At 34.6% G+C, this 24,699-nt stretch overlaps 2 protein-coding genes across 2 annotated transcripts; one reads left to right on the forward strand and one right to left on the reverse strand.

The window, feature by feature from the left end:
- Window positions 1–7,950: 7,950 nt before the first annotated feature.
- On the forward strand, window positions 7,951–9,378 carry LOC122046850 (mitotic spindle checkpoint protein MAD2). The gene is made up of 7 exons (XM_042607754.1): window positions 7,951–8,125; window positions 8,216–8,231; window positions 8,335–8,465; window positions 8,535–8,655; window positions 8,737–8,840; window positions 8,916–9,037; window positions 9,119–9,378. The coding sequence occupies exons 1-7, from the start codon at window positions 8,053–8,055 to the stop codon at window positions 9,167–9,169; spliced, it is 618 nt and encodes a 205-aa protein (XP_042463688.1). The 5' UTR covers window positions 7,951–8,052; the 3' UTR covers window positions 9,170–9,378.
- Window positions 9,379–9,441: 63 nt separating this feature from the next.
- LOC122046849 (trihelix transcription factor GT-1-like) lies at window positions 9,442–22,537 on the reverse strand. Its single transcript, XM_042607753.1, has 5 exons — window positions 21,848–22,537; window positions 19,806–19,844; window positions 14,538–14,666; window positions 14,099–14,320; window positions 9,442–9,765 (listed from the first exon to the last, which is right to left on the reverse strand). The coding sequence occupies exons 1-5, from the start codon at window positions 22,443–22,445 to the stop codon at window positions 9,551–9,553; spliced, it is 1,203 nt and encodes a 400-aa protein (XP_042463687.1). The 5' UTR covers window positions 22,446–22,537; the 3' UTR covers window positions 9,442–9,550.
- Between the last annotated feature and the right edge of the window lie 2,162 nt (window positions 22,538–24,699).

Here is a 24,699-nt window from a genome sequence, read left to right on the forward strand (position 1 = left end):
TGAGTAGGTGGAACTCGGCTCGTCCATTCGCTACAAAGTCTGCTTGCTCCTTCTTGCTCCATTGGTGCTCTTTCTTTTCATTTCCTTGTTGGTCTTTGGGAGCTACAAAACCATATTTAATTATCAAAAGAATTTCAAAATTAGTTTCAAAAAATACCTCCATGCGTTTTTTCCATAACGTAAATTCTCCCTCAAACTTCGGCAAGCAGATGCTCAGTCCGGTCATTATCTTGGTGCTTTAGTCGGCGGTTAATCCTTTTGAGGCGTTCTAGCTCTGATACCACTTGTAGGACCCTTGGCTGCCAGCTAGAGGGAAGGTGAATAGCCCTGCAAAGAAAAACAACCTTCCTCGAACTTTATATCTTACTAAATATCAACACTTACATAAAATAATTAAAAGACTAAAAAAGGCTAGGCACAAAGAAATTACTTGGTTACAACCGGAGAGGTTGTTAATGTTGAGAATCTTGTATGGCCGACTAAAAGGGGGATTGAATAGTCGTGCACCCCAAATGATTGCTTCTTGCTATAATGTTAATGCGCAAGCAGAAATACAAACAAGTAGAAAGTTAAACTAAAGACAAGAATAAGAAAGCAAACCACTACACGTTGTTTAACGTGGTTCAGAGATTAGGACTCCTACTTCACGGCTGCTTATAAGGTGGGCGATCCCTATCCATCGGTGGATTAGCCCTTGGCAAACTCTGGCTACTCAAGCAACTCCTTGTGGGTGGAAAAACCTCACCATAACACCAACCAAGAACACTTGGACACAAAGGAAACTTTGAGCACTTAGTGACTACTAATTAGGCTTTAACCAATCGTCACCTTGGCCAGCTATCCCAAGTTTCATCTTATAGAGCTTGGGAAGAAACAACAAGGCTATTTACCATTACCAGTCGATTGGTCCTTGCACCAGTCGATTGGTGTCTGGTCAGTGCCTCTTTACCAGTCAACTAGTCCTTGCACCAGTCGAGTGGTCCCTATCGTTCAGACACAGAAACTCTCTGTGCTCACCCCCAGTCGACTGGCATAACCCTAAACCTAGGGTTTCCCTTCCTGAGTGCATTTCTCTCGCACTCGGACCCTCACGATTCACTTGACTTTTCTTCGTAGCTTTGACCTCTTGCCTTCAAGCCTACTTCCTTTGGCTCTCGGCCCTCGAATGCATTCAAGCCCGCGGCTCATCTCTAATGTCATCCCTCGTGTATGCCTCGAAGTTGCTTCCCTCAACCCTTGTCCTTGCTTCCTTGTCCATGGTCCCTCAGATGCTCCATCCTTCACCGGACCCGAAACCATCAAGCTGAGTCATATGTGTATCCTGTAATCCTGCACAACTCAAATACACATATAAAATACAAGGATTTTAGATTTTAAACCCTTTACCCAAACACGAAAACACATGGTCGCACGGACCATTAAGATTGCTCCAACAGTTAATCCTAGGAAGATGTAAAGCTCACTAAAATTCTCCTCTGGACGGAGAAGCCTCTTACAGCAGTTAGATCTCACAACTAGAAAGCTAAACAAAAGAAATTGTTTACAAGTGTTCTATCTTTTTCTTATTCATATTAACCATTGAGACCAGGACTGTATTTATAGCCCTGGTCAGGGCGCATAGACGAGTTTCAGGCGCCTGGGAGGGGATAAAATTTTATCTCTGTCGTAACAGAACGCGTCACATCATGTTCTAGATAATTTTCTTCTCCGAGCACCCAGAAGGGTTCCTGGCGCCCAGACCAGAAAGTCAACTTCTAGTTGACTTTTTGGTCCAAGTCTTCCGCTCTAGTCCCACTCATATTGGTCTAGATCTTCCACTCCAGCTCCGCTCACTTGGGTGATATCGGCCATCTGAAATAGGGCTCACCCAAACCTAACTTCCGACCTTCAAGTAATCTTCCTCTTCAGCTTCTCATCCTTCGGAAACATCGCGTGCCTCCTTCTCGTCCGCCTGCGTACTCTTCCACAATACCTCATCCCTCATATACACTGAACCCGTCAGTTCTCTTCCATGTCATCCTTCTCACTAGTTGTGTCTTTCGCTCGACTTCTTATGATCCTAAGTCCCTGCACACTTAAAAATAGGGATTAAATACCAACAGGACCTAACCTGACTTCGTTGATTATATCAAAACTACCTTGGGGTACTAACAATTGGCAGGTAAGTTGAGGTAAGCAACTGGAGGAGCGATAGTAAGGTCGTGTTTCGGAAGGAACAAACCCTAGGTCACTAATCCAACTGAAAGAATCGGGAAGGTTTCCAAGTTGAGATCAAGATAGTGTTACTATCTTTTACTACTCATGTATCTTACTGTATTATTGTGCTAACCTTTGTTTTACAGGAAAATATTGTCTAACTATGTTTTTCATGGAACGACCTGATCGGTCGACCGAACTGAATGATTGGTCGACAGAACAAGGCTAACTCAGACCAATGACTAATTCAAACCAAAGTAGAGCACAGTCTGAACAAAGCTTGATCGATCGACCGAACCATGATAATGTGGCACAGATTAGATCTATCAAAAATAAAGATGGAAGCCTGGCTGATCGGTAGACCAAACTGGAGGATCGGTCGAATGAAAGATCTCTCATTAATGGAGCATTAAGTGTGAATCTCGGCAAATATGGAAGGTCCAATGTTCAATCGACCGAACATGGTGATCGGTCGATTGAACCATTAAACATCATTAATGTTAGAATATCGGATCTCAACGAAGAAGGAAGGAAGCGGGTTCAGTCGACCGAACCCAAGAATCGGTCGATCGAACGACGACGATTTTTATAAAAAGGAGCTCAAGGTCTAAGGCAGGAGATCAATTCTTCTTCAATTCATCTCTATACAAAGCTACTCGTGCTACTACTCTGTGCTTCATCTTTAAGCAAGTTGCTGCTTCGTTCAAGTGTTGACCGAGCTTCGTCCTCTATTTTTGTCGGTATATTTTAAACTTGCATTGTACTTAACTTGAAAGAAGATAGTAGTTTGTTTACTATCTTCTACATGCATTTGTACGCATTGCTTCTTTCCGAAGATTTCAGAAAGAAGAATCATAGTGAATTATCCAACAGTACGGTCAAGTATCACGGGTCTTGAAGTAGGAGTAGACGTAGGCTCTAAACCAAGTAACCACCTGAGTCGTCTATTTTATTATACTATTTTCCGCTGCTTACTTTGATTGGTTTTACGATACGAAAAGAATGAGTTTTTTTTACTAGCGATATTCACCCCCCTCCATCTATCGCATTCTTCGATCCTTCAGAAACCTGTAACACTTTGAATGGATTTTATCAAAGCTCTCTAGATCTATTAATAAGTTTTGATCGAAATTCATTGAGTGACATATAGAATTTAAATTTATGAAAATTTGACATATAATGGAAGAGTTGCACATAAAGAAAATACATATGGTCTGCAAGTCACGTCCTGAGCCTCGCAAATGAAATTATGATTGTGTTAATTGACACATAGTCTATACTTGTTTAGAAAGATTTGTAGGGTCATGATTTTTTAATGAAAATCTTTAATAAAATAATTTTAAAAATATTTTATTGTGTTTATTAATTTTATTTCATCCTTTTTTATTCTTTTATGTTTTTGAAAAGGTTTTAGCTTATGTTTAAATTATGGTGTTGATTTTTTAAAAAATTAGCATCTATTGGTGTTTTAAAATAGTACTATAGCAGTATTTTATTGTATTTATTAATTTTATTTCATCCTTTTTTTATTCTTTTATGTTTTTGAAAAGGTTTTTTTGCTTATGTTTAAATTATGGTGTTGATTTTTTAAAAAATTAGCAACTATTGGTGTTTTAAAATAGTACTATAGCAGTACTTATATTTAAGATATGATATTAGTTTTTAAAAATCAACCCTAAATCAATTTTTTAATTCACTTTTTTATTATTTTTATTAATAAAATCAACTCTCTTTAATAATTTAAATTTTTTATTCTTTTGTAATTAGTTATTAAAAATAGAAAAAAAAATGTTTTAAATTTGTTTACTTTTTATTAAACTTCTTTTATATTTTTTAATTTTTATTAACATTTAATATTAAAATTAAATATAGATAATTTTAAGGATTATAACGTGTTTAATGAACTCTGCCCATGATAACCGGTCATGGCCGGTCTCAAGCCCGGATAAAGGAGGAGGGTTGCGTTAGGTTGCCAGCCAGCGTCAAACTATGGCAAATATTTCATGAATGAATCCATTAAACTATTGTGCTAATGCTAGGTTGTTCCCCGGAAGGAACGCGTTGCAGGGTCCGACTGTAACGTCTCGGCAAGGACCGCTACATCTCCAGAACTCGGGTGTAGTGATAAATATGCAAGAGTTCGCGTTACAGGGTCCGACTGTAACGTCTCAGCAAGGACCGCTGCATCTCCATGAGAACTTGGGTGTAGTGTTAAATAGGCAAGAGTTCTCACACCATAGGTTAGATAAGAATAAATATGATAGGAAAACTAATAATCTAAGATTTGGAACTTGGAACATAGGAACTCTCACTGGTAAATCAATGGAGGTAGTAGATATGATGATTAGGAGAAAAATTAATATTTTGTGTGTACAAGAGACAAAATGGACAGGTGAGAAGGCAAAAATGATAGAGAACATGGGTTTTAAGTTATGGTACACTGGAAAGAGTAAAACAAGAAATGGAGTGGGTATTATTGTAGATAGTTTGTTAAAGGATGAAGTTGTAGGAGTAGTTAGAAAAGGGGATAGAATTATAGCCCTTAAGATAATAGTGGCGAAAGAAACTATGAACATAATTAGCGTATATGCACCACAAGTAGGATTAGATGAAGCTACCAAATCAAGGTTTTGGGAGGACTTAGATGAAATATTACAAAATATTTCACCAAATGAAAGGATTTTAATAGGAGGTGATCTAAATGGACATGTCGGAGTGAAAAATGAAGAATATGAGAGAGTACATGGGAGTTATGGGTTTGGAACGAGGAATGAGGAAGGGAAAACTATATTAGATTTTGCGATAGCATATGACCTTATATTAGCTAATACGTTTTTTAAGAAAAGAGAAGAACACTTAGTCACTTTGTAAAGATTGCAAAGTCATCCCTAGAGAAAGCTTAACTACCCAACATAGGATAGTAGTGTTGGATATACGTCTTAAACATAGTATCAATAGAAAGAAAATATATACAATTCCTAGAATTAAGTGGTGGAAGTTAAAGGATGGGAAGCAACATATATTTAAGGAGAAGGTAGAAATACAAGCATTAGGTGAAATATACGATAACTCTAATACAACATGGGATAAGATGGTATCAAAGTTGAAAATAGTAGCTAAGAGTGTCCTCGGTAAGTCAAAGGGGCATGCACCGCTAAGTAAAGAATCTTGGTGGTGGAATGAGAAAGTACAAGAGAAAGTGAAGGAAAAACGAATAGCTTATAAGGAATTATATATTTGTAAGAATGAGGAAAACTTAAAAAAATATACAATAGCCAAGAAAGAAACTAAGAAAGTGGTGAGTGAAGCAAAAAATGAAACTTTTGAACGGTTATATCAAAAATTGGATACAAAAGAAGGGGAAAGAGACATTTATAGAATAGCTAAAGTGAGAGAAAGAAAAACAAGAGATCTTAGCCAAATAAAATGTATTAAAGATGAATGTAATAGGGTATTAGTAAGGGATGGAGAAATAAAAGAGCGGTGGAAGAGGTATTTTCATCAACTTTTTAATGAAGGTTTAGGAGACCAACTTAACTTGAGTAATTTAATTAGGTCAAATGAGCATCGAAATTTTAATTTTTATCGTAGAATTCAAACTTCAGAAGTAAAACAAACTTTAAATGAGATGCACAATGGAAAAGCCGTTGGACCAGATGATATTCCAATAGAGGTATGGAAGTGCTTAGGGAAACAAGGTATTGAATGGCTTACAAAATTATTTAACATGATATTGAAAACGAAAAAAATGTCTGATCAATGGAGGATAAGTACTCTAGTTCCCTTATATAAGAATAAGGGAGACGTACAAAATTGTGCAAACTATAGGGGTATTAAACTAATGAGTCATACTATGAAACTTTGGGAAAAAGTAATAGAAAAAAGATTAAGGAAGGAGACAACAGTGACAGAAAAATAATTTGGGTTCATGCCTGAAAGGTCGACAATAGAAGCTATACATCTTCTTAGACAATTAATTGAAAAATATCGGGAGCAAAAATAAGATCTACACATGGTATTCATTGACTTAGAAAAAGCATATGATAGAGTCCCAAAAGAAATTATATGGTGAATTTTAGAAAAGAGAGGTGTTAGCGTAACATATATTGAACTAATTAAGGATATGTATGAGGATGTAACGACCAGAGTAAAGACTTCAGGCGGAGTAACTGAAGCATTTCCAATAAAAATAGGGTTACATCAAGGATCAGCTCTAAGTCCCTATCTTTTTACACTAATTATGGACGAACTCACTGCGCACATTCAAGACATAGTACCGTGGTGCATGTTGTTTGCAGATGATATTATTTTGGTAGATGAGACACGTGAAGGAGTAAATGCTAAGCTAGAATCTTGGAGGGAAACACTAGAAGGGAAAGGTTTTAAGGTTAGTAGATTAAAGACAGAATATATGGAATTTAAGTTTAGCAATATTAGAAGTAATGAAACAATTGTTAAGATAGGAGAGGACGAGTTGCCTGGAACCGAGCGATTTAAATATTTAGGATCATTTTTACAAAATGATGGAGGGATTGAGAGAGATGTCTTACATAGAATACAAGCAGGATGGGTGAAATGGAGGGGAGCGTCGAGTGTTTTATGTGACCGTAAAGTACCTCTTAAACTTAAAGGTAAGTTCTATAAAACCGCAGTTAGACCTGCTATGTTATATGGAGCTGAATGTTGGGCTATGACTCGAGCACACGAGCAAAAGATGAGAGTTGCAGAGATGAGGATGTTAAGGTGGATGTGTGGGCATACGAAGATGGACAAAATAAGAAATGAGAGTATTAGAGAGAAAGTCGGAGTTGCATCTATTGAGGAAAAACTCCGAGAGACACGTTTAAGATGGTACGGACATGTACTTAGACGACCAATAAATGCTCCAGTTAGGCGATGTGAAATTATGATAAACATGCATATCAAACGAGGAAGAGGAAGACCAAAAAAGACTTGGTTAGCAACAATAAAACAAGATAAAATTTATTTAAATATAGATGATGATATAATAGGAGATAGAGCTCAATGGCGTAAAAGGATTCATACAGCCGACCTCACCTAGTGGGAAAAGGCTTGGTTGTTGTTGTTGTTGTATAACGTATTTAATGATTATTTTTAAAAAAAAATAACCTAGTTCAATTTGATTAAGGAGGAGAGGAGAGGAAAGAGGTTTTGAAAAAAAATAAATAAATAAATTTAATTAGTTTTACTGATTAGTCCTTAAGGTTATTCATTCGATCTCACGGAATTTTTTTCACTATTGATTAGGATAAATCGAGAAATGCTCTCAGTGGGAGGTTAAAAATTTAGTATCTTTCAGTGGCGCGTCTTATTTAAAAAAAAATTATGAATTTATTATAATTGATGATGAAATTATAAATATCTAAATGATAATTTGAATATCATGTTACTATTGTACTGTACTCTTGGGGCTGAGAAGTTTTGGAAAAAGATAATGGATTAGCCGGAGAGGTAAAATGATAATTAGATGTACCTTTTAAAAATTCAATAACTTGCGAAATTATTGATAGTAATCCGAAAGTGAAACACAAACAGATATTTTAAGTGACAAATATCCGTAAGATACTATTTTGATAATTTTAAAAGAAGAGCATTTTTTTTATATTTTTTTGACACTAAAAAACCCCATGTACAAAAAGGAAAAGCCACCCACCAAGTTGTCGAAGTCACCCCTTCCGACCGTTGCAACTTCGCAAATGTAGATTTGTTTTTATAAATGCCCCGCAAAAGGGGCAACTAGCCGTTAACTCGCCCCTTCTTGTCCGCCGGATTCCTCTCGCCCTCGAAGCCGCCGATCTCTTCTTCAACCACAATCGTCCTTCAGCAACCAGCGAGATGGGATCGAGAACCGCCTCCAAGGACATCATCACTCTCCGCGGCTCCGCCGCCATCGTCTGCGAGTTCTTCGGTAACGCCCACGCCTCTCTCTCCATCCTTCCTTCCCACTCTCGATCTCATTCTTTTTTTTTCTGTTTTGATCTTGATCGATGGCCCGCAGGGTATGCCGCTAATAGGTGAGGATCTTTTTTGCCCCGAGTTCCGTTCTTTTTTTGCGCTTGCGTTGTTCGATTGGGTTTCTTGACTCGGATTTGGAACCCTAAATGGCCGAATCCGCAGCATCCTCTACAACCGAGGAATTTATCCGGAAGAGAGCTTCGTCAAGGTGAAGAAGTACGGGCTGCCGATGCTGCTCACGCAAGATGAGGGCGTCAAATCCTTCCTCGCAGGCTTAACATCTCAATTGACAGGTACACATCTCAAAGTTCTTTGCTTGTTTGATCTTCCTTCTTACCCCTTCCATCTAAACGCTTCGCAAGAATGGATGGAGGCCGGAAAGCTCCAACGGGTGGTACTCGTGATCATGAGCAGGACCACCATGGAGGTACTGGAGAGATGGAATTTCAGCATCCAGACCGATGCTGAGGTTGTGGAGAAAGGGTAAAAAGCATAATAATCATAACCAATCTACAATGGTTCTTTGTTTGATCAAAAAAAAAAAAAAATTTGTTTTGATATCAGGCTGATCAAGGAGAAGAGCGATAAAGAGATTATGAGGGAGATCCAAGCAATCATGCGTCAGATTGCATCGTCGATCACGTACCTGCCGTGCCTCGACGAACCTTGTGGGTGCTCAATTTGCTCTTAGTTTCTTGGCACAGTTAGTTGTTTTACTGGTTCTGCTTGTGTTACTCCTGAAGGTGTTTTCGATGTGTTGGCCTACACTGATATGGACGTGGCCATTCCATTCTCTTGGATTGAGAGTGATGCAAAGTTGATCGAGAACCCGCAGATGGTGAAGCTGCATTCCTTTGATACCAAGGTAGGATTGTGTTTTTGATCTGTTCTGTTTCTTCTGGCTTGTTCTAATGTTTGCCTTTGTCGACATGACTACTTAATGCAGATTCATAAAGTCGACACGCTGGTTTCTTATAAGAATGATGAGCAGGATTAGCGGTATTATATCGTGCTTGTGAATGATTCATTCACTCTTATGTGCGGGAGTGTCTGATGGTTATTGTTGTTGTAGCACAGCATTGTCTTGCTCCATGGTGCTTGTTGGCTGTGAGATTTATGCTTTAATGGGGTTTCAAATCTGGTCTGTCTGCTCTTTGGATGAGATTTGTTTGTGCTGAAATGTGATAATATTGTCTTCTGTCAGGAGCTAATGAATTGCCAATTGATTATTTTTGGTTTCTTTATCATCCAAAAGGAGAGGGGACGATGGAAATTAAGAGAGCTCTAATGAACCGAATGAGTCAAATAATATAAAATTCTTAGTACTTATACACAAACACACCATGCAATCTCACACTTTTAAGAACTTTACAGCTAACTAATCGCTAAGCAATCTAACTCCCTGGTACACAGCACCTGGGTGCAGTTCATCAAGAGAATCGACATTTTTAAAGCTGCTTAACTCTCTAAGGCCGGTCCATCCACGGTGAGAAAGGAAATCATGGAAACCGTCCTCTGTGTACAGTGTCTTTTCTTCAGTACGAACTGGTATATGATCCGTGTCATCATAAATACAAACTTTTATGGTTACACCTGCAAAAATTAGAGTTTCATAAGCAGGGGGGAAAAAGAGCAAACTGAAGATGCAATGAACTTTACTATCAGTCGAAATAAACACATCAAATTTAGACAAGTTCATTTGAATTGATAAGAATGCTGATGCTGAAGAATGGATTACCAGAAATAGGAAAAAAGACACATCAAATGTAAATTATAATAATATCATCGCATGCCTTATCAAGCATACAACAATAAACTTTATCACATTAGATGGGATCAGCTATATAGATCATTTTAGACCATTGAACAATATTTAAATAAATTTTATCTTGTTTTATCTTTACTAGCTAAGTATTTGTCATAATTTTACATCATCTAACTAGAGCATTTATCAATCATCTAAGTAGATGTTCATACTATTTTAAATGTGTCTCTAGGAGTTTTCTCTCAATAGATGCATTCCCGATTTTTAATGTCCTCATTTTTTATCTTGTCCATCCTCGTATCTCCACGCATCCACCTTAGTATCCTCATCTCTATGACTCTCATCTTATGGTACTTGAGTCATAGTCCAATATTTAACTTCATACAGCATAACATATGTAACCGTCATTTTATAGACCTTCCTTTTAAGTTTTTAGAAATACTTTACGATCACAAAAAACACATGACGCTTTCTTTCATTTCAACCATCCTACTTATATTCTAGGTAAGACAACTCTCTCAACCCCTTCATCCCGTTGTAAAAACGATAATAAATACGTAAAACTTATAGATAACTCGTCATCTCTAATCTTAACAATTATATTATTACGTCTAATATTTTTAAATTTAAATTCCATATATTCTATCTTTACACTACAAGACCTAAAGCTTTCATTTCTAGTATTTCCCACTAAGATTCAAATTTAGCATTTACTTCTTTACGTGTCGCATCTAAAAAAACAATTAACATTACAAACAACATTGGCAAAAGGTGGAACTGCCACCCTAGCGGCCCCCTGGCCCCGGCCCCACAAGATTCCAGAGGGAGTAAATCACGATTAATGCTGGGCAGGATAGGTGACTGGGGGTCGAAGGAATTTTTGGTGCAGCAAACCAGGGTTTTATCCCCGAGTGCAACTGGCGACCTTCGACCCCACGACTTCATTGGCAAGCTGCAGGCACCTAACCAGCTGATCCAGCCCGTGGGGGCAAAAAACAACATGCATCATGGTAACGTGTCTTAGATGTATCTAGTAAGTTCATCTATGATTAGTGTAAAAAAAATATGACTTAGAGTTGATCCTTGACGTAACCTATCTTCGTAGAAAATGCTTCGATTAATCTATTTGGAATCTTTAATCTTGTAATTACATCCTCATACTTATCCTTAATTATTTTAATATACGCTATGTTAACACCTTTTTTTCAAGAATTCTCCACATAATTTCCCTCAGATTCTATCATAAATTTTTTCTAGGTCAACAAATATCATGTGTAAGTCTTGCTTTTATTTCCAATATTTTTCAATTGGTTAGAAGATGTATAACTTTTATCGTTGACCAATGCAAATTGATTTCAATTACCACGGTCACCTTCCTTAGTTTTTTTTCTATTGCTCTTTTCTCAAAATTTCATGATATGATTCATTAGCTTAATACTCCTAAAATTCATACAATTTTATAGATTTCCTTTGTTTTTATATAGGGAGACTAGAGTAATTACTGGATCATATATTTTTTTCGTTTTTAATATCCGGTTGAATAACTTTGTAAATCATTCAATACTTTATTTCCCCAAGCACTTCCATACCTCTATCAGAATATCATCTGGTCTAATTATTTTTCCATTGTGCGCCACATTTAAAATTTATTCTACTTCTGAAGTTTGAATTCTATAAATAAAATTTAAATTTATATACTCCTATAACCTACTTAAATAGTTAAGTTCGTCACATAAACCTTCATTAAAAAGTTTATGAAAATACCTCTTACATCGATCTTTTATTTCCTTATCATTCACTAATACCCTATTACATCCATCTTTAAACTTGCTTTAGCTATTTTATGGATGTCCCTTTCCCCTTTTTTTATATACATACAAGCATTCAAAAATTTCATTCTTAGCTTCACTCACCGCTTTCTTTACCTCTTTCTTGACTCTATATATTTTTTTCGGTTTTCTTCATTCTTACAAGTGAATAATACCTTGTAGGTTGTCCATTTAACCTTCACTTTCTCTTGTACTTTTTTGTTCTATCATTAAGATTCTTTACTTGATGATACACATCCTTTTGACTCACCGAATACACTCTTAGCTACCATTTTTAACTTTAATGTCATCTTATCCTATATCGTATTTGAGTCATCATGTCTTTCTCTTAATACTTGTACTTTACTCTCTCCTTAAATATACTTTGTTTCTCATCCTTTAAATTCCACCACTTGATTCTAAAAGTCATGCATGTTTTTCTTCTATTGATATTATATTTGAGACGCATATCCAACATTTATAACCTATGTTGGGTAGGGATAACCTTACAATCTTTACAAAATTTTTTATCCTTTTTCCTAACTATAAGAAAATCAATTTGTGATTTATTGTTCACACTTTTAAACATAACCAAGTGTTCTTCTCTTTTTTTGAAAAATATATTAGTTATTATACGCTCATATACAACAACCAAACTTTATCCCACTAGGTGGGGCCAGCTAGTTATTATAAGTTCATATGCTATCGCAAAAAATCCAATATAATTTTTCCTCTTTCATTTCTTATTTCAAAACCATAACCCCATGCACCCTAACATATTCCTCATTTCTTACTCCTACATGCCAAAATCATATCTTTATGCACCCTATCATATTCCTCATTTCTTTTTCCTACATACTCATTTAGATCTTCTATTAAAATCATTTCGTTTAGCAGAATTTTTTATACTACCTCATCTAGGTCTTCCTAAAACCTATATTTAATGTCTCATCTAATCTTACTTAAGGTACATATTTGTTAATTACATTGTCCCCACGAGTTGGCATAGTTGGTACCTGCATGGGAGTTTGCTCCAATAAGTTTTGGTGTCAATTCTCAGAGGTACAAAATGCCTCGTTGGGTGTCTGACCTCCCATGCAAAGGATCGTTGCACTAGGGCAAAATATCTCCCATGATTTATCTGCATGTATCTTGTTGTGGGACTAACGATACTAGGCCGCTTGGGGTGAGCGATATTACCTTTTGCTCCAATATATGTTAATTACATTAATAAATTTTTTGTCACTACTATCTTGAGAGTTATAATCTTACCCTTTTAACTACTCTTACTACTTCATTTAACAAACTATCTATTGCAGTACCTATTTCATTTCTTATTTTATTCCTTCCTACCATAGCTTAAAATTTAAGTTCTTTAACATTTTTCCTTCTCTCCTACTTATTTTATCTCTCATAAATATAAAATATTAATTTTTCTCCTACTCGTATCTAGTACCTCCATTGTTTACCAGTGTGTTCCTATGTTTCATGTTTCATGTTTCAAATCTAAAACAATTGGTATTCCTAAAAAAATGTTTGTTTTTATCCAACCATATGAAAACTCTTGCATATTTAAAATACACTCAATTTCTCATGAAGATGTAGTAGTCTTTGCCGAGACATCCCAGTCGAATCCGGCAATGCAATCTATCTTTTCGAGGAATAATAACCCAATATTAGTACAACAATTTGATAGATTCATTTATAGAACATTTGCTTGTGTTTAACGTTGACTAACAATCTAACACAGCCCTCAATATTTTTTATCAAGGCTTAGGCCCCAGCATCGGCAGGAATGACTGTTTTGCATTCATTATTAAGCATCATGGGACAAAATAAAATCATTCATCAAGTGCATGAATCTGTATCAAATTGTCAGAACAATAAAGGAGAGATAATAAGCGCACTCATTACAAGACCAATAATGATCACAATAATCGCATATTAATCTATAATTACATTTAGAGATAAAGATGTAATATTAAATTTTGTAGTGTATCAGAATTGCAGCTTTTTATTTCTTGCTTTCATAGCATTGTTTCAATTTATTGCCGCAATTGCATCCAAGTGGACGGCCAAAGAAACATTATTTGTCATTAGACTTGTATTCCATTCATAATTGTGTATACTTCCTCCAAGTAAAAAAACAATTGTGTATCCACTTTTTGTGCAATAAGGTTTTGTTAAGTACAAAAATTACATTTAATCAAACACAAGTTCTTATAGAAACTATGAAACACATAAATGATAAGATTTAGCAGTCCAAAATTTAAGAACAGATGACAAATGAAAGTATTATTATCACAAAAGGTGCAGTTTTAGATATATAGTCATAAAAGCATATTATCATTACCTTCATAAAGATGAAGAGTATAGGAACCAAGAGGCATTTCTCTGTCAAAGCTGCGAACCACATTGTCTTCATCTTCTAACCAAAAAGCCCTTTTTGTTCTTAAACCAAATGCAGACTTGATGGCTTCCTTAATCGCCTCTGCAGTGCCGTCAATGCCAATTTTTCTCGAGAAATCACCCCATTTGACTAAAATGACTCTTCCAACATAAGAGGCACTATTATCTGCATAGTATAAAATTGACAAACTAATCATGTCATCAGAAGGAGAGTAGCAGTATTTCAAAAACAAGACCCTTTTTTATATGATAATACTATACGTTTAGGTTAGCAACACAAATGAAACATTTTGAGTTGAATAGTACGTGTGATATTCCATGTCCAAGATGGAATCAATGAATATCCAAGAAGATACTTCTAATATCGATAAAAAGTTCATTACCATTCACAGATGCATCTCTCCAGTTCCATGGGGGAACACTATTGGCAGCAACAGCATCAGCTGTTGTTATAGCAAGTGGATGTCTGTCATGCTCTAATGTTCTGTCAAGGTTTAGTGGTGACCTACCACCTGTTAGATAATAACTCAATCTTATATACTTTATTGCTACAAACTCGAATTAGAAAATCTAATCTGGCACAAGTGGTAAACATTCAATTTTGATCAATAAGATGATGTGTAAGCTTATCACAATCAAATATAATAAGAAAATTTAAAGGGCTATTTTACAAGGACATATTCTAACAAGAAAGATAACCGATAGCACATTTTCTCTTTACATGAATCATAAATTATTAAGCAACAAAGTAGCTTGGGAAAATATCTAGTTTGGGTGTAAAATTCAGCAGCTAAACACCCAGAACCATGAAAGATAGAAAAGGCTAATCAAATCAATGTAACCAGTCCCAAGGATACACCCCTCCCTACACATGCAAGGCAAAGATTGCTGGACTCAAGAGATCCTAAATCTGGCATTGAAAAAAAAAACCTCGTACACAAAGATAAAGTTTCGTATTTCTGATAAAAACACATAATAGATTCACAAATCCAGTTTATCAAACGACCTGGCAAATGTAGTCACAAAAAACCTAATCTAACCATTTATCAATTTGTTTTCAGTCAACACATCGTCTGGCCTGAGTGATTGCTCTAATTGTGAGCTGCCACTATGATACCAGCACACCACAATGAAGTATTGGCTGAGGATAAAAGTTCAATGGCTAAGTGAACATGCAATAAAGGTACGAGATTGAAGTCCATGTCTTATCTTTATTGCCTGTGTGTCAATGTACTATATGTACAGCAATGTGAGAGGGGGGTAGTTTCCAAGAATATGAACAGAAGTTATGTTATCCCATCCATAACTATGATGAAATGTAATACTTCTGTTGAATGAAATGACTTTTAAGGGAGTCCAACCAAATGAGGAAACTTCTGATTTATTAATATTGGGTGTCAACAAAGCACCTGTTGAGGGAAGGACAAATAATCCTTGGAGTCATCTCCAGTGCCAGAAATAGTCAAGCATTCCGTTCCAACATTATCCTGCCTGTTCCAATTCTAATTCTAGTGACGTCGGTCTACCTTCCAATGGTGAACCAAGATATATTAAAATACAGGTGGAGAAATCAATTCCAGTAGTTTATATCCAGGGAAAATTATTTAATTTAGATCTTGAAAGATTGTCAAATTGATCTCACAAAAATGCTACAAGAACTGATGCCCTCATCTGATACACCATTCATTTTGGTATTAACAAGGTGATCAAGATGACGCCTGCAACAATTTGTAACCTATTGCTCCCAAATGTTAATGGAGATATTTTTTAAAATTGGTAGAGACCTATATTTTAAAATAAATAAGTGCTAAAATTGTGTCAGCACAGTAGTGTACAATTGCGTCAACATACAATGCCCTAAATTAGCAAACGCCACTAATTTTATCAAATTTAATCCATTCATAATATTATATTTTAATTTAAACTAACTCTTATCAGGGTTGACACACAATTATTATGGTAATCAAATTATTAATATATATTTTTAAAGGACTCTATTTATTCTAAAATACTTGCATTATAAAAATATATTATAATTATATCACTATAAATAGAATTATTAGATTACCTTTTCACAAATTTAAATAATATATCACATTTGTATTGCTATATATAAAATTATTAGATTAGTTGAACAATAACATATATATATATATATATATATATATATATATATATTGGGGGCAGAAATCAATCTTGATATATATAAAATAACCATGTTAAGAAATCACTTAAATAAATACAGAATCATTTAACTTATTAACACTATTGCAATTAATAATTAAAATTAAGAATTATTAATTTAATTTATAATTTTCCACCCGGTTAAAGACTTAAAATAAGAAAAGTAATAGTGGATGTTTCCAAATTGAATAGGTAAACTACAAAATTACATAAAAATTATGGTGATATGACAATACAAGGAGAAGCTTTAACATTTTGCTTTTATATAGAGACAATGATATTCTTATAACATAAAGCTATATGCAAGGTGTAGGGATCTTTTGCGAAAACAAGGACATACGCAGCGGAAAAATGATCCCTCCAAAGATCCAAGCGAATACTATATATATGTTATTCTACTCTATCAAAATAGAATAGTTACCTTTGTTGTGTGAACGGTACAATCCCGAAAACAACTTTGATTTGTCTGATCTCAGCACAATCAAAGTGGTCATGCCTCTTCGAAATCCACACGAATACATCCTTCGTTCATCTCACAAACTCAGCCTTCGGAGAAGAACCACCTTCGTTGTGCTAGCCACTTTAGTGATTCGACCAAGAGAGGAAGAGGAAGAAGATCAAGAGTCTCACAAAATTTGACTCAAAAGGGTCTTTTTATATTCATCCAATGAAAACCAAGAGTTTTGCCATTTGGTGTTCTTCCATTAATGATGAATTAATCTCCATTAATCTTTATTAATCTTATTAATGGATTGGATTTAGTATATTGGATTAACCATTACCCAATAAGTCAATAACCCAATGAGTCTAATCCGTATTCATTTGAGTCTAACTCAATGAGTCAAATTCAGATTAGATTTAACCCTATAATCTTAGAGTCCATCATATTTTAGTTAAACTAAAATATACCCATCTCCAAACCAACATGTTCTTTGTGTGTGACCCAATATACTCTCGTAGCGTTGGCAATGTCTCAAAAACAACATTTTAGATACATAAGCAATGAGAGGCATCTAGCAATGCATCATTGCTACCTAAGTGACGAGAATGTCGAGATCCGACCTAACCTTTTTGTGTCTATTATATTGTATAACTTGTTCCTTCTATCCTCGATATCTAGATTGATCAATAAGGTATAGATCGTGTCATCCTCTATCAATCTTTGTATTTCTTGATCTCCAAATAGACTCACTTAACCAAATGAGCTCAATATCTCATATTGATTTATTTGATCATGGTCATGCATTTTAGTAGTCCTACTTAATCAAGGGGCTCATAGATACCACTTTCGTCATATGGAAGGGATAGATCTCATCTACATCACTCGCATCCCTCCGCATAACTTATTGCATACCCAATGATCGACTTTATAGTCCACCTTGTTACAGGTGACTTATGAGATTAAGTCAACAACTACATGTTAATCTCAACGTATTAATATTGTCCTTGTATATTAAGAATAGTTAAGAGTAGTGTTCTATATATGTCTACAATTTCTCACTATCAATTCAACCAATTGATATGCTATAGACTAGAACCTACTACCCTACGATATTATTATACTCATTCATCTGGCACAGATCTGAAGTAAATATAATAACCATAACATTGTCTTTTATTGATAAATATGATACAATATATCCTAAGTCAATCAACTCTTGATTGACTCTTAAGGCTTACACTTACACAAGGTACCATACATATTTACAAATTAAAATAGGTCAACATCAAATTTATTGTTAAGGAGTTGGGAAGGAAGTCTCCTATGGCTCTCAAAAAACATCTTTTATATAAAGAGAAATATTAAATGAATCTCTTGCAAGAAATCAGTATGCTTAGATTAAAACTTACAGAAATTGCAATATTGCATAATATGTGATCATACAGCACTGAATTTAATAATTGTTCTTGTAATTAAAGAGGTGCAAAGACTCATCTTGTATACAATGCCAAACATAAGTCAAGCTATCAAAAAGCCAAGAAGTGTTACTGGATAGTAGCGTTAAGCATTCTGCAATATCAAAATGCATTAAAGAAATGATTTACCTTATAAGTATGGACATCTAAATAGTGGTGTCTATTATGATTTAATTATACTAGGTTGATTATTAATAAAGTATCCACTTCAAGATTTTATACATATATCAAAGGCAACCTAGTAACTTAATAATTGAAAAGGCAAGAAGCAATTTGTTGTATGATGAAACTTGGAACAGAATATAGTGCAATAGCTCACATAACTTGGTAGACAATGTAGATTCATTTTCTTTGAAGATCTCAATTTTGGTAGTATTGAACCAATGAATATGCATTATGACAATTGAGAACGCATTTATATTGTAAACAATCTAATGTTCCATGAATCAATTAACAGGTAGACTGCCACTTCATCTATGATATATAGTTATATCTTATAAAAGAAGCATGGCATACCTTCTTTTGGAGAACAAATTATTGGCATTTTTATCATGTCTCCTACTACTACGATTTATGTTTAAAAATAACAAGCTAGCCACAATAAATACTTATATTCTAGAATGAAGGAGAGTGATCGTAATAGGAAAGATAACAACCTAGCCTTACACCTACATCTTAAACATAATTACTAATGTTAAAGGCTATAAATACATGAAGTATAACCTATATTTTGATATGACAGTAAAATACTTACGTTTTAACTTTAGACAATGTACTATTTACGAAGTTATGAAGGATTATTCTGCTTTAACTAAAGATCTCTACTAGATGATAATAACATGAAACATTTACGCTGGGAAATTGTTTTCCTCATGGGAGAGTGAGATTCTTGAACATGTGGAACAAACATGAGAATGTTATGATCCCTCCCTAACCTAACTGGGATTGTATTAGGCCAGACTTACAACTAGATACAAAAATATGTATATATGCTATCACAGTAAGAGATTCTCTTACCACTTATCTTTTTTCTTAAAAAAAAACTACCTGGGATTGTTATGAATTCATGTGTCAGCACCACCCCCCGTTTTATTTTGCAAATCCAAAAATTAGATTATTCAAACATCAGTATATTATGCTAGATAAAATATAATACAAGAGCTTGATCAACTGAAAATATGAGTTAGAGATTTAATATAAATTAAGGCAGCGTTTGGTTTGTAAATTTTCTATTTTCATTTTATGAGAAAATAGAAAATATTGTTTGGCTGGCAATTTCCACATTTGTTTTCTAGAAACGGAGATATCATTTTATGGGAAAATAGAGAATACATACAAGTCATTTTCTAAGAAAAGGAAAAAACGTGCGTTTTTCTGAAAATGAAAATAGAAACCAAACACTCTCTAAGTTTGAAAATAGAAAAAAAAACATTCACACAAAGATTTCAAAGTCCATCCATGCAATGATGACATGGAGCTAACTATTTCATGAAGCAATGACCATATAAAGGAAAATGGATAAAGCATAGTTTAGAATGACATGATAATACCTTCCACAGATCCAAATGGAGTGTTTACATCTTCAAGACCTACAAGAACATGTATGAATGTGACAAATGACGAGAACTGAGAAGATAAAGCAACAAGGTCATAAAGGTAAATCCATCAAAGTAATCTGTTCATGATTCCTGACCATTAAATAATCGTGCATCCTAAAGAATTGTACAGAACTCAATCAGGTAATCCCAAACATAAATGTATTGACTAAAAAATAACTTATGCAACACATTCAATAAATAAAAAAAAGAGAGAGCTTTTATTATGAGCAGACAACAAAAACTACTAGACCCAATTTGTGCAGGATAGTTAAAGAATAAACAACTAAAGGATCAACTGTAATGCAACTAAAAACAAATCAGTAAGTCATCCAACACAAGAATAAAAAGAAGAAATAACCTTTATCTTGAGCGAACATAAAATTCAAATGATTGCAAAGCATTGTCGTGTAGCGGCTTAACAAAATTTAAAAAAAAAATATTGAACCAAGTAACACCGAACCTGGGACGACCTGCCCGGGGCCACGGAAGTTTCCCACCAACTGTAGGATAAATCGGGAAGCGCTCGCGGCGAGCAGCCCAGAAGCCCAACATCCCGTGGTTGCGTGCCCCATTTGGAAGAAAAATCCCTACAAATGCGTCTTAGCTCGAAATCGAACCGTGGGTGTCTAAGTGATAAATCGACGCCCTTCCGCTGCACCGCAGCCCCGAGGGCAGCAGCTTAAGCAAATAGTAAGTGGGCAAGGTGGTTACAACCAAATAATAATGAGTTGCATGAATAAAATTACTAGCCATAATAGTTTTAGGATAATTAGGAAATAGGTGCTGACAAGGAAATCTCTCCTTAGTGGTCACTCTAGCATTAAGTGGATTCCTCCCGGCTAGAATACACATTGACGGATTAAATTATGATTTTGAAATAGCAAAAAAATCATCATTAAACAATATAAAGTAATGTAAAGAATAAAATACTTCATCTTATTTACTTTATCACTTGTGTTTAACCTTAATTGTTTAGAATGTCACTATATATCCCTTATATTGCTAGTCTTGTAACAATAGAGGGTGCACAACAGTAAAATATTGAGTTTCTCCTTGTGACTTGAGTAATCATGATTTGATTCTAAGAATTTAGTACCATTATGTTTCTTAATTTAAATGAACAAAGAATACATAAATTCACGAAACTGGGAAAATAAGGTGTAGCACACTGTTTAATCAAGGGAATTAAGAAAATTGACATTTAGAATGCAAAAACAACTAATAGATAAACAATGTAAACAGAAAAGTCAGGCATAGTTAAGCATAACATCATGGGATTACTTCCAATACTGAGAAATTCAAAAAAAAACCTATTATAAATTCCTAACAAAGTAAACCAAAAAAAATGTTTTCCTATGAAAATTAAATAACAAAGAGGCAAGTGATGATTATGATGCCATTATATGTTTGAATTGTTTTTACAATGCTGAAAAAGTCCAAGAAATGAGAGACAAAAGATGGTTATGATGGCATTGTAGAATACATTTTGTTTTCTGGAAATCCCGAAAAAGTAGAAAAAAATGAGACGCGAAAAATTGACTTACATCAAACCGTACCTGTACCTCATTGATAGATATAAAGTAATTTTCCTAACAACTGTGAATCTTATCAAAAAAATATGGACCACAACACTGTTTTATTGAATGTATCAATCACCATATTGTGCCATGAAAAAAGAACTTTTCAAAACTTAGTTTGGGAATTGTGAAGCATTAATGTGAGTTAAATGGAGAGAGTGACATAATTTCTAATTTAAAACAAAAGGATAAGTAAAACGTCAAATGATTCAAATGAAATAAAACTAAATGGATTCAAATGCTAATTCCAGCTTGTGAACTTGCGGACAACTTAAAACATAAGTAGATGCTAACTCCAGATTGTAAGGATGTAAACAACTTAAACAGAATTAAATGTTAATTCGAGATTGTGAAGTCATGAACAACTTAAACAGAAGACAAGTAGAGATTCAGGATGTAACAACAAGAAAAAGGCACCTTTATCAGGAAACTGAATGTATGTGTCAACCTTTGACACCGAAGAGCTCTTGAAGCTGGCTTTCTTGCTTCTCTCTTTGAGCAACTCATCCAACTCCTTGTAGTATGACATCTTGGCCGACCCGCTCCCTTTCGACTGGTGCTTCGCCTTCTTAAACTCCTTTAGCAAGTTCCTCCACTTATCCGTGCACATCGTCGGCGACCTGTCGAAGCCTTTCTCCCGCATCTTGGCGGAGATCTTCTCCCACAGGTGTTTATTCGACTTGGAGGTATTGAAGAGCCCATCGATCTCCCGGCGGAACGCGATGAGGCTCCTCATCTCCTCCTGGATCCACGTCTCCGCGCGCTTCTTCGGCGCCTTGACCTCATGATCATCGCCACTGCTATCGCCCAAAATCATCTGCTGCTGCTGGGGCTGGGGCGGCGGCGTCAAGCCGCTGTTGTTGTAGAAATCGATGCCGCGGGGCTTCTCGGCCAAGTACATCGTCTTGGCCGGCTTCGCCGCGGCCGCGCCTTCGACAATGGTGAGCTGAGCACTCCCGTGGAAGCAAGGAAGAGACGATTCGGAGAGGAACTGGTCTAGGGTAACGAGAGGCATCGTTGAGGTTGTTCCAAACCCATGCCGGAGAAAGAGAGTGTAGGATTTTGGCTGCCCAGGAGATACTATGGGTTTGGGATTATTGTGCAAAAGATTTGGGCGAAAATTAAAATTCGCCCCCAATTTAAAAAAAAAATGCAAATGGGCGTTTTAAAAAAATATATATATATAAAAAACTGATGTTTTATCTCCATTCTTTATTTTAGGATGCTGATAGAGATCGATAGCTACTATACATATATAATGGTATTTAATTTAAATTATCATGTATAATCTTGGTTATATGATTATCTGATAATTACATAATCAAGATTATGGGAAATAAAACATAACTAATTAGGAGGCGTTTGGTTTAGGGAATAGGAGTGGGAAATGGAAATGAGAATCATTGATTGTCATTGTTAATGTTTGGATTATAGGAATAGGAATACAAATAAGAGAATGAATCCTTAAAATTGGGTAATAACTCATTCTCATGTACCTCCCCTTCAATGAGTCATTATCCTATTTTCATCAATCAAAATATTCTCTTATTCCAAAAATACTCTTGACCTAAAATTAAAATTTTCTCCCTTAATATCAAATATTAAAATATATTTATTTATTTTTTCTTTCATATCACTTCTCTTTCCTTGTTCTCTCTAGCTCATCATATTAAAAAGAGAAAAGAGAGTGTGTGATGAGAGAGTTTGAGGAGAGAGAAAGTATGATAAGAAAAAAAAAGGAAGAGAGTGCGATGGAAGAGATTGAGGAGAGAAAAAGTATGATGAGAGAGAAAGTGTAATGAGAAAAAGAGGAAAGAGAGTGTGATAGGAGAGATTAAGGAGAGAGAACGTGTGTGATAAAATGATGAGAGAGAAAAATATGATGAGAGAGAACAAGGAAAGAGAAGTGATATGAAAGAAAAAATAAATAAATATATTTTAATATTTGATATTAAGGGAGAAAATTTTAATTTTAGGTCAAGGGTATTTTTGGAATAAAGGAATATTTTGATTGATGAAAATAGAGTAATGGCTCATTGAAGGGGAGGTACATGGGAATAAGTTATTACCCAATTTTAAGAATTCATTCCCTTATTTGTATTCCTATTCCTATAATCCAAACATTAACAATGACAATCAATGATTCTCATTCTCCACTCCTATTCCCCTAAACCAAACGCCCCATCACTTTCATCACACTTTCTCTCTCCGCAATCTCTCTTGTCACACTCTCTCCTTTTTTTCCTCAACACACTTTCTCTCTCATCATACTTTCTCTCTCCTCAATCTCTCCCATCACACTCACTGTTCTCTTTTTTTCTCATCACACTTTCTCTCTCATCATACTTTCTCTCTCACCATACTTTCTCTCTTCTCAATCTCTCTCATCACACTCTTTTTCCTCATTTTTTTCTCATTACATTTTCTCTCTCTTCATCCTCTCCCATCATACTTTCTCTCACATCATATTTTCTCTCTCATCTTCTCTCATCATGCTCTCTCCTATCACACTTTCTTTTCTCATTCTCTCATCACACTTTCTTTCTCATCATACTTTCTCTCTCATCATTCTCTTTCATCATATTTTTCTCTCACATTCATTTTTCTCTCACATCTAATTTTTTCTCTTATTTTCCTTTAAGGGTAAAAAAGGAAATTTTGATTTATTTTGATAGAAAATATGCAACTAATCAAAATTACTTTTAAGAGTGATATCCATGCTCATACTCATTCCCATTCCACAATACAATGATTCTCATTCCGATTCCTATTCCTAGGAAAGAACCAAACACCCCCTAAATATTGTTAGGTTCAATTTAGGTAATGCAACAAAAACTTGTTTGTTTGAATGTTTTAATGAATAACCTAGTTTAATATTTTACTATATTACTCTTAGTTACAAAACCAACTATACATAATAATAATAATAATAATAATAATAATAATAATAATAAATTATTATTATTATTATTATTTAAACTCTACATTTATTTTTTACTTTTTCTTTTTCACGGGTTTCTTTATTTTTATATATTTTTAATTTTTTAATTTTGTTTATTTTTTATTTTTTTATTGTTTTACTTTTAATTTTTTTAAGTTTTTTTTACTTTTTTTATTTTGTATTTTTATTTTTTTTATTTTTAATTAATTATTTTTTTACGCTTTTTTTGTTTTTACATTTTTTTTATGTTTTTTTACATTTTTATTTTTTTTTTATGTTTTTTAACATTTTTAATTATTTTTTACTCTTTTTTTTAAAAAAATTGAAG

Source organism: Zingiber officinale, chromosome 2B (genome assembly GCF_018446385.1).
Source record: "Zingiber officinale cultivar Zhangliang chromosome 2B, Zo_v1.1, whole genome shotgun sequence".
NCBI lineage: Eukaryota > Viridiplantae > Streptophyta > Magnoliopsida > Zingiberales > Zingiberaceae > Zingiber > Zingiber officinale.

Coding starts and splice junctions, on each gene's coding strand:
- LOC122046850 (XM_042607754.1), top strand. CDS start 8,053: ATGGGATCGAGAACCGCCTCCAAGGACATCATCACTCTCCGCGGCTCC. Junction 8,466..8,534: donor CTTAACATCTCAATTGACAG/GTACACATCTCA, acceptor ACGCTTCGCAAG/AATGGATGGAGGCCGGAAAG. Junction 9,038..9,118: donor TGCATTCCTTTGATACCAAG/GTAGGATTGTGT, acceptor TACTTAATGCAG/ATTCATAAAGTCGACACGCT.
- LOC122046849 (XM_042607753.1), bottom strand. CDS start 22,445: ATGCCTCTCGTTACCCTAGACCAGTTCCTCTCCGAATCGTCTCTTCCT. Junction 19,845..21,847: donor CATTCAGTTTCCTGATAAAG/GTGCCTTTTTCT, acceptor ATGTTCTTGTAG/GTCTTGAAGATGTAAACACT. Junction 14,667..19,805: donor TCCATTTGGATCTGTGGAAG/GTATTATCATGT, acceptor ATTATCTAACAG/GTGGTAGGTCACCACTAAAC.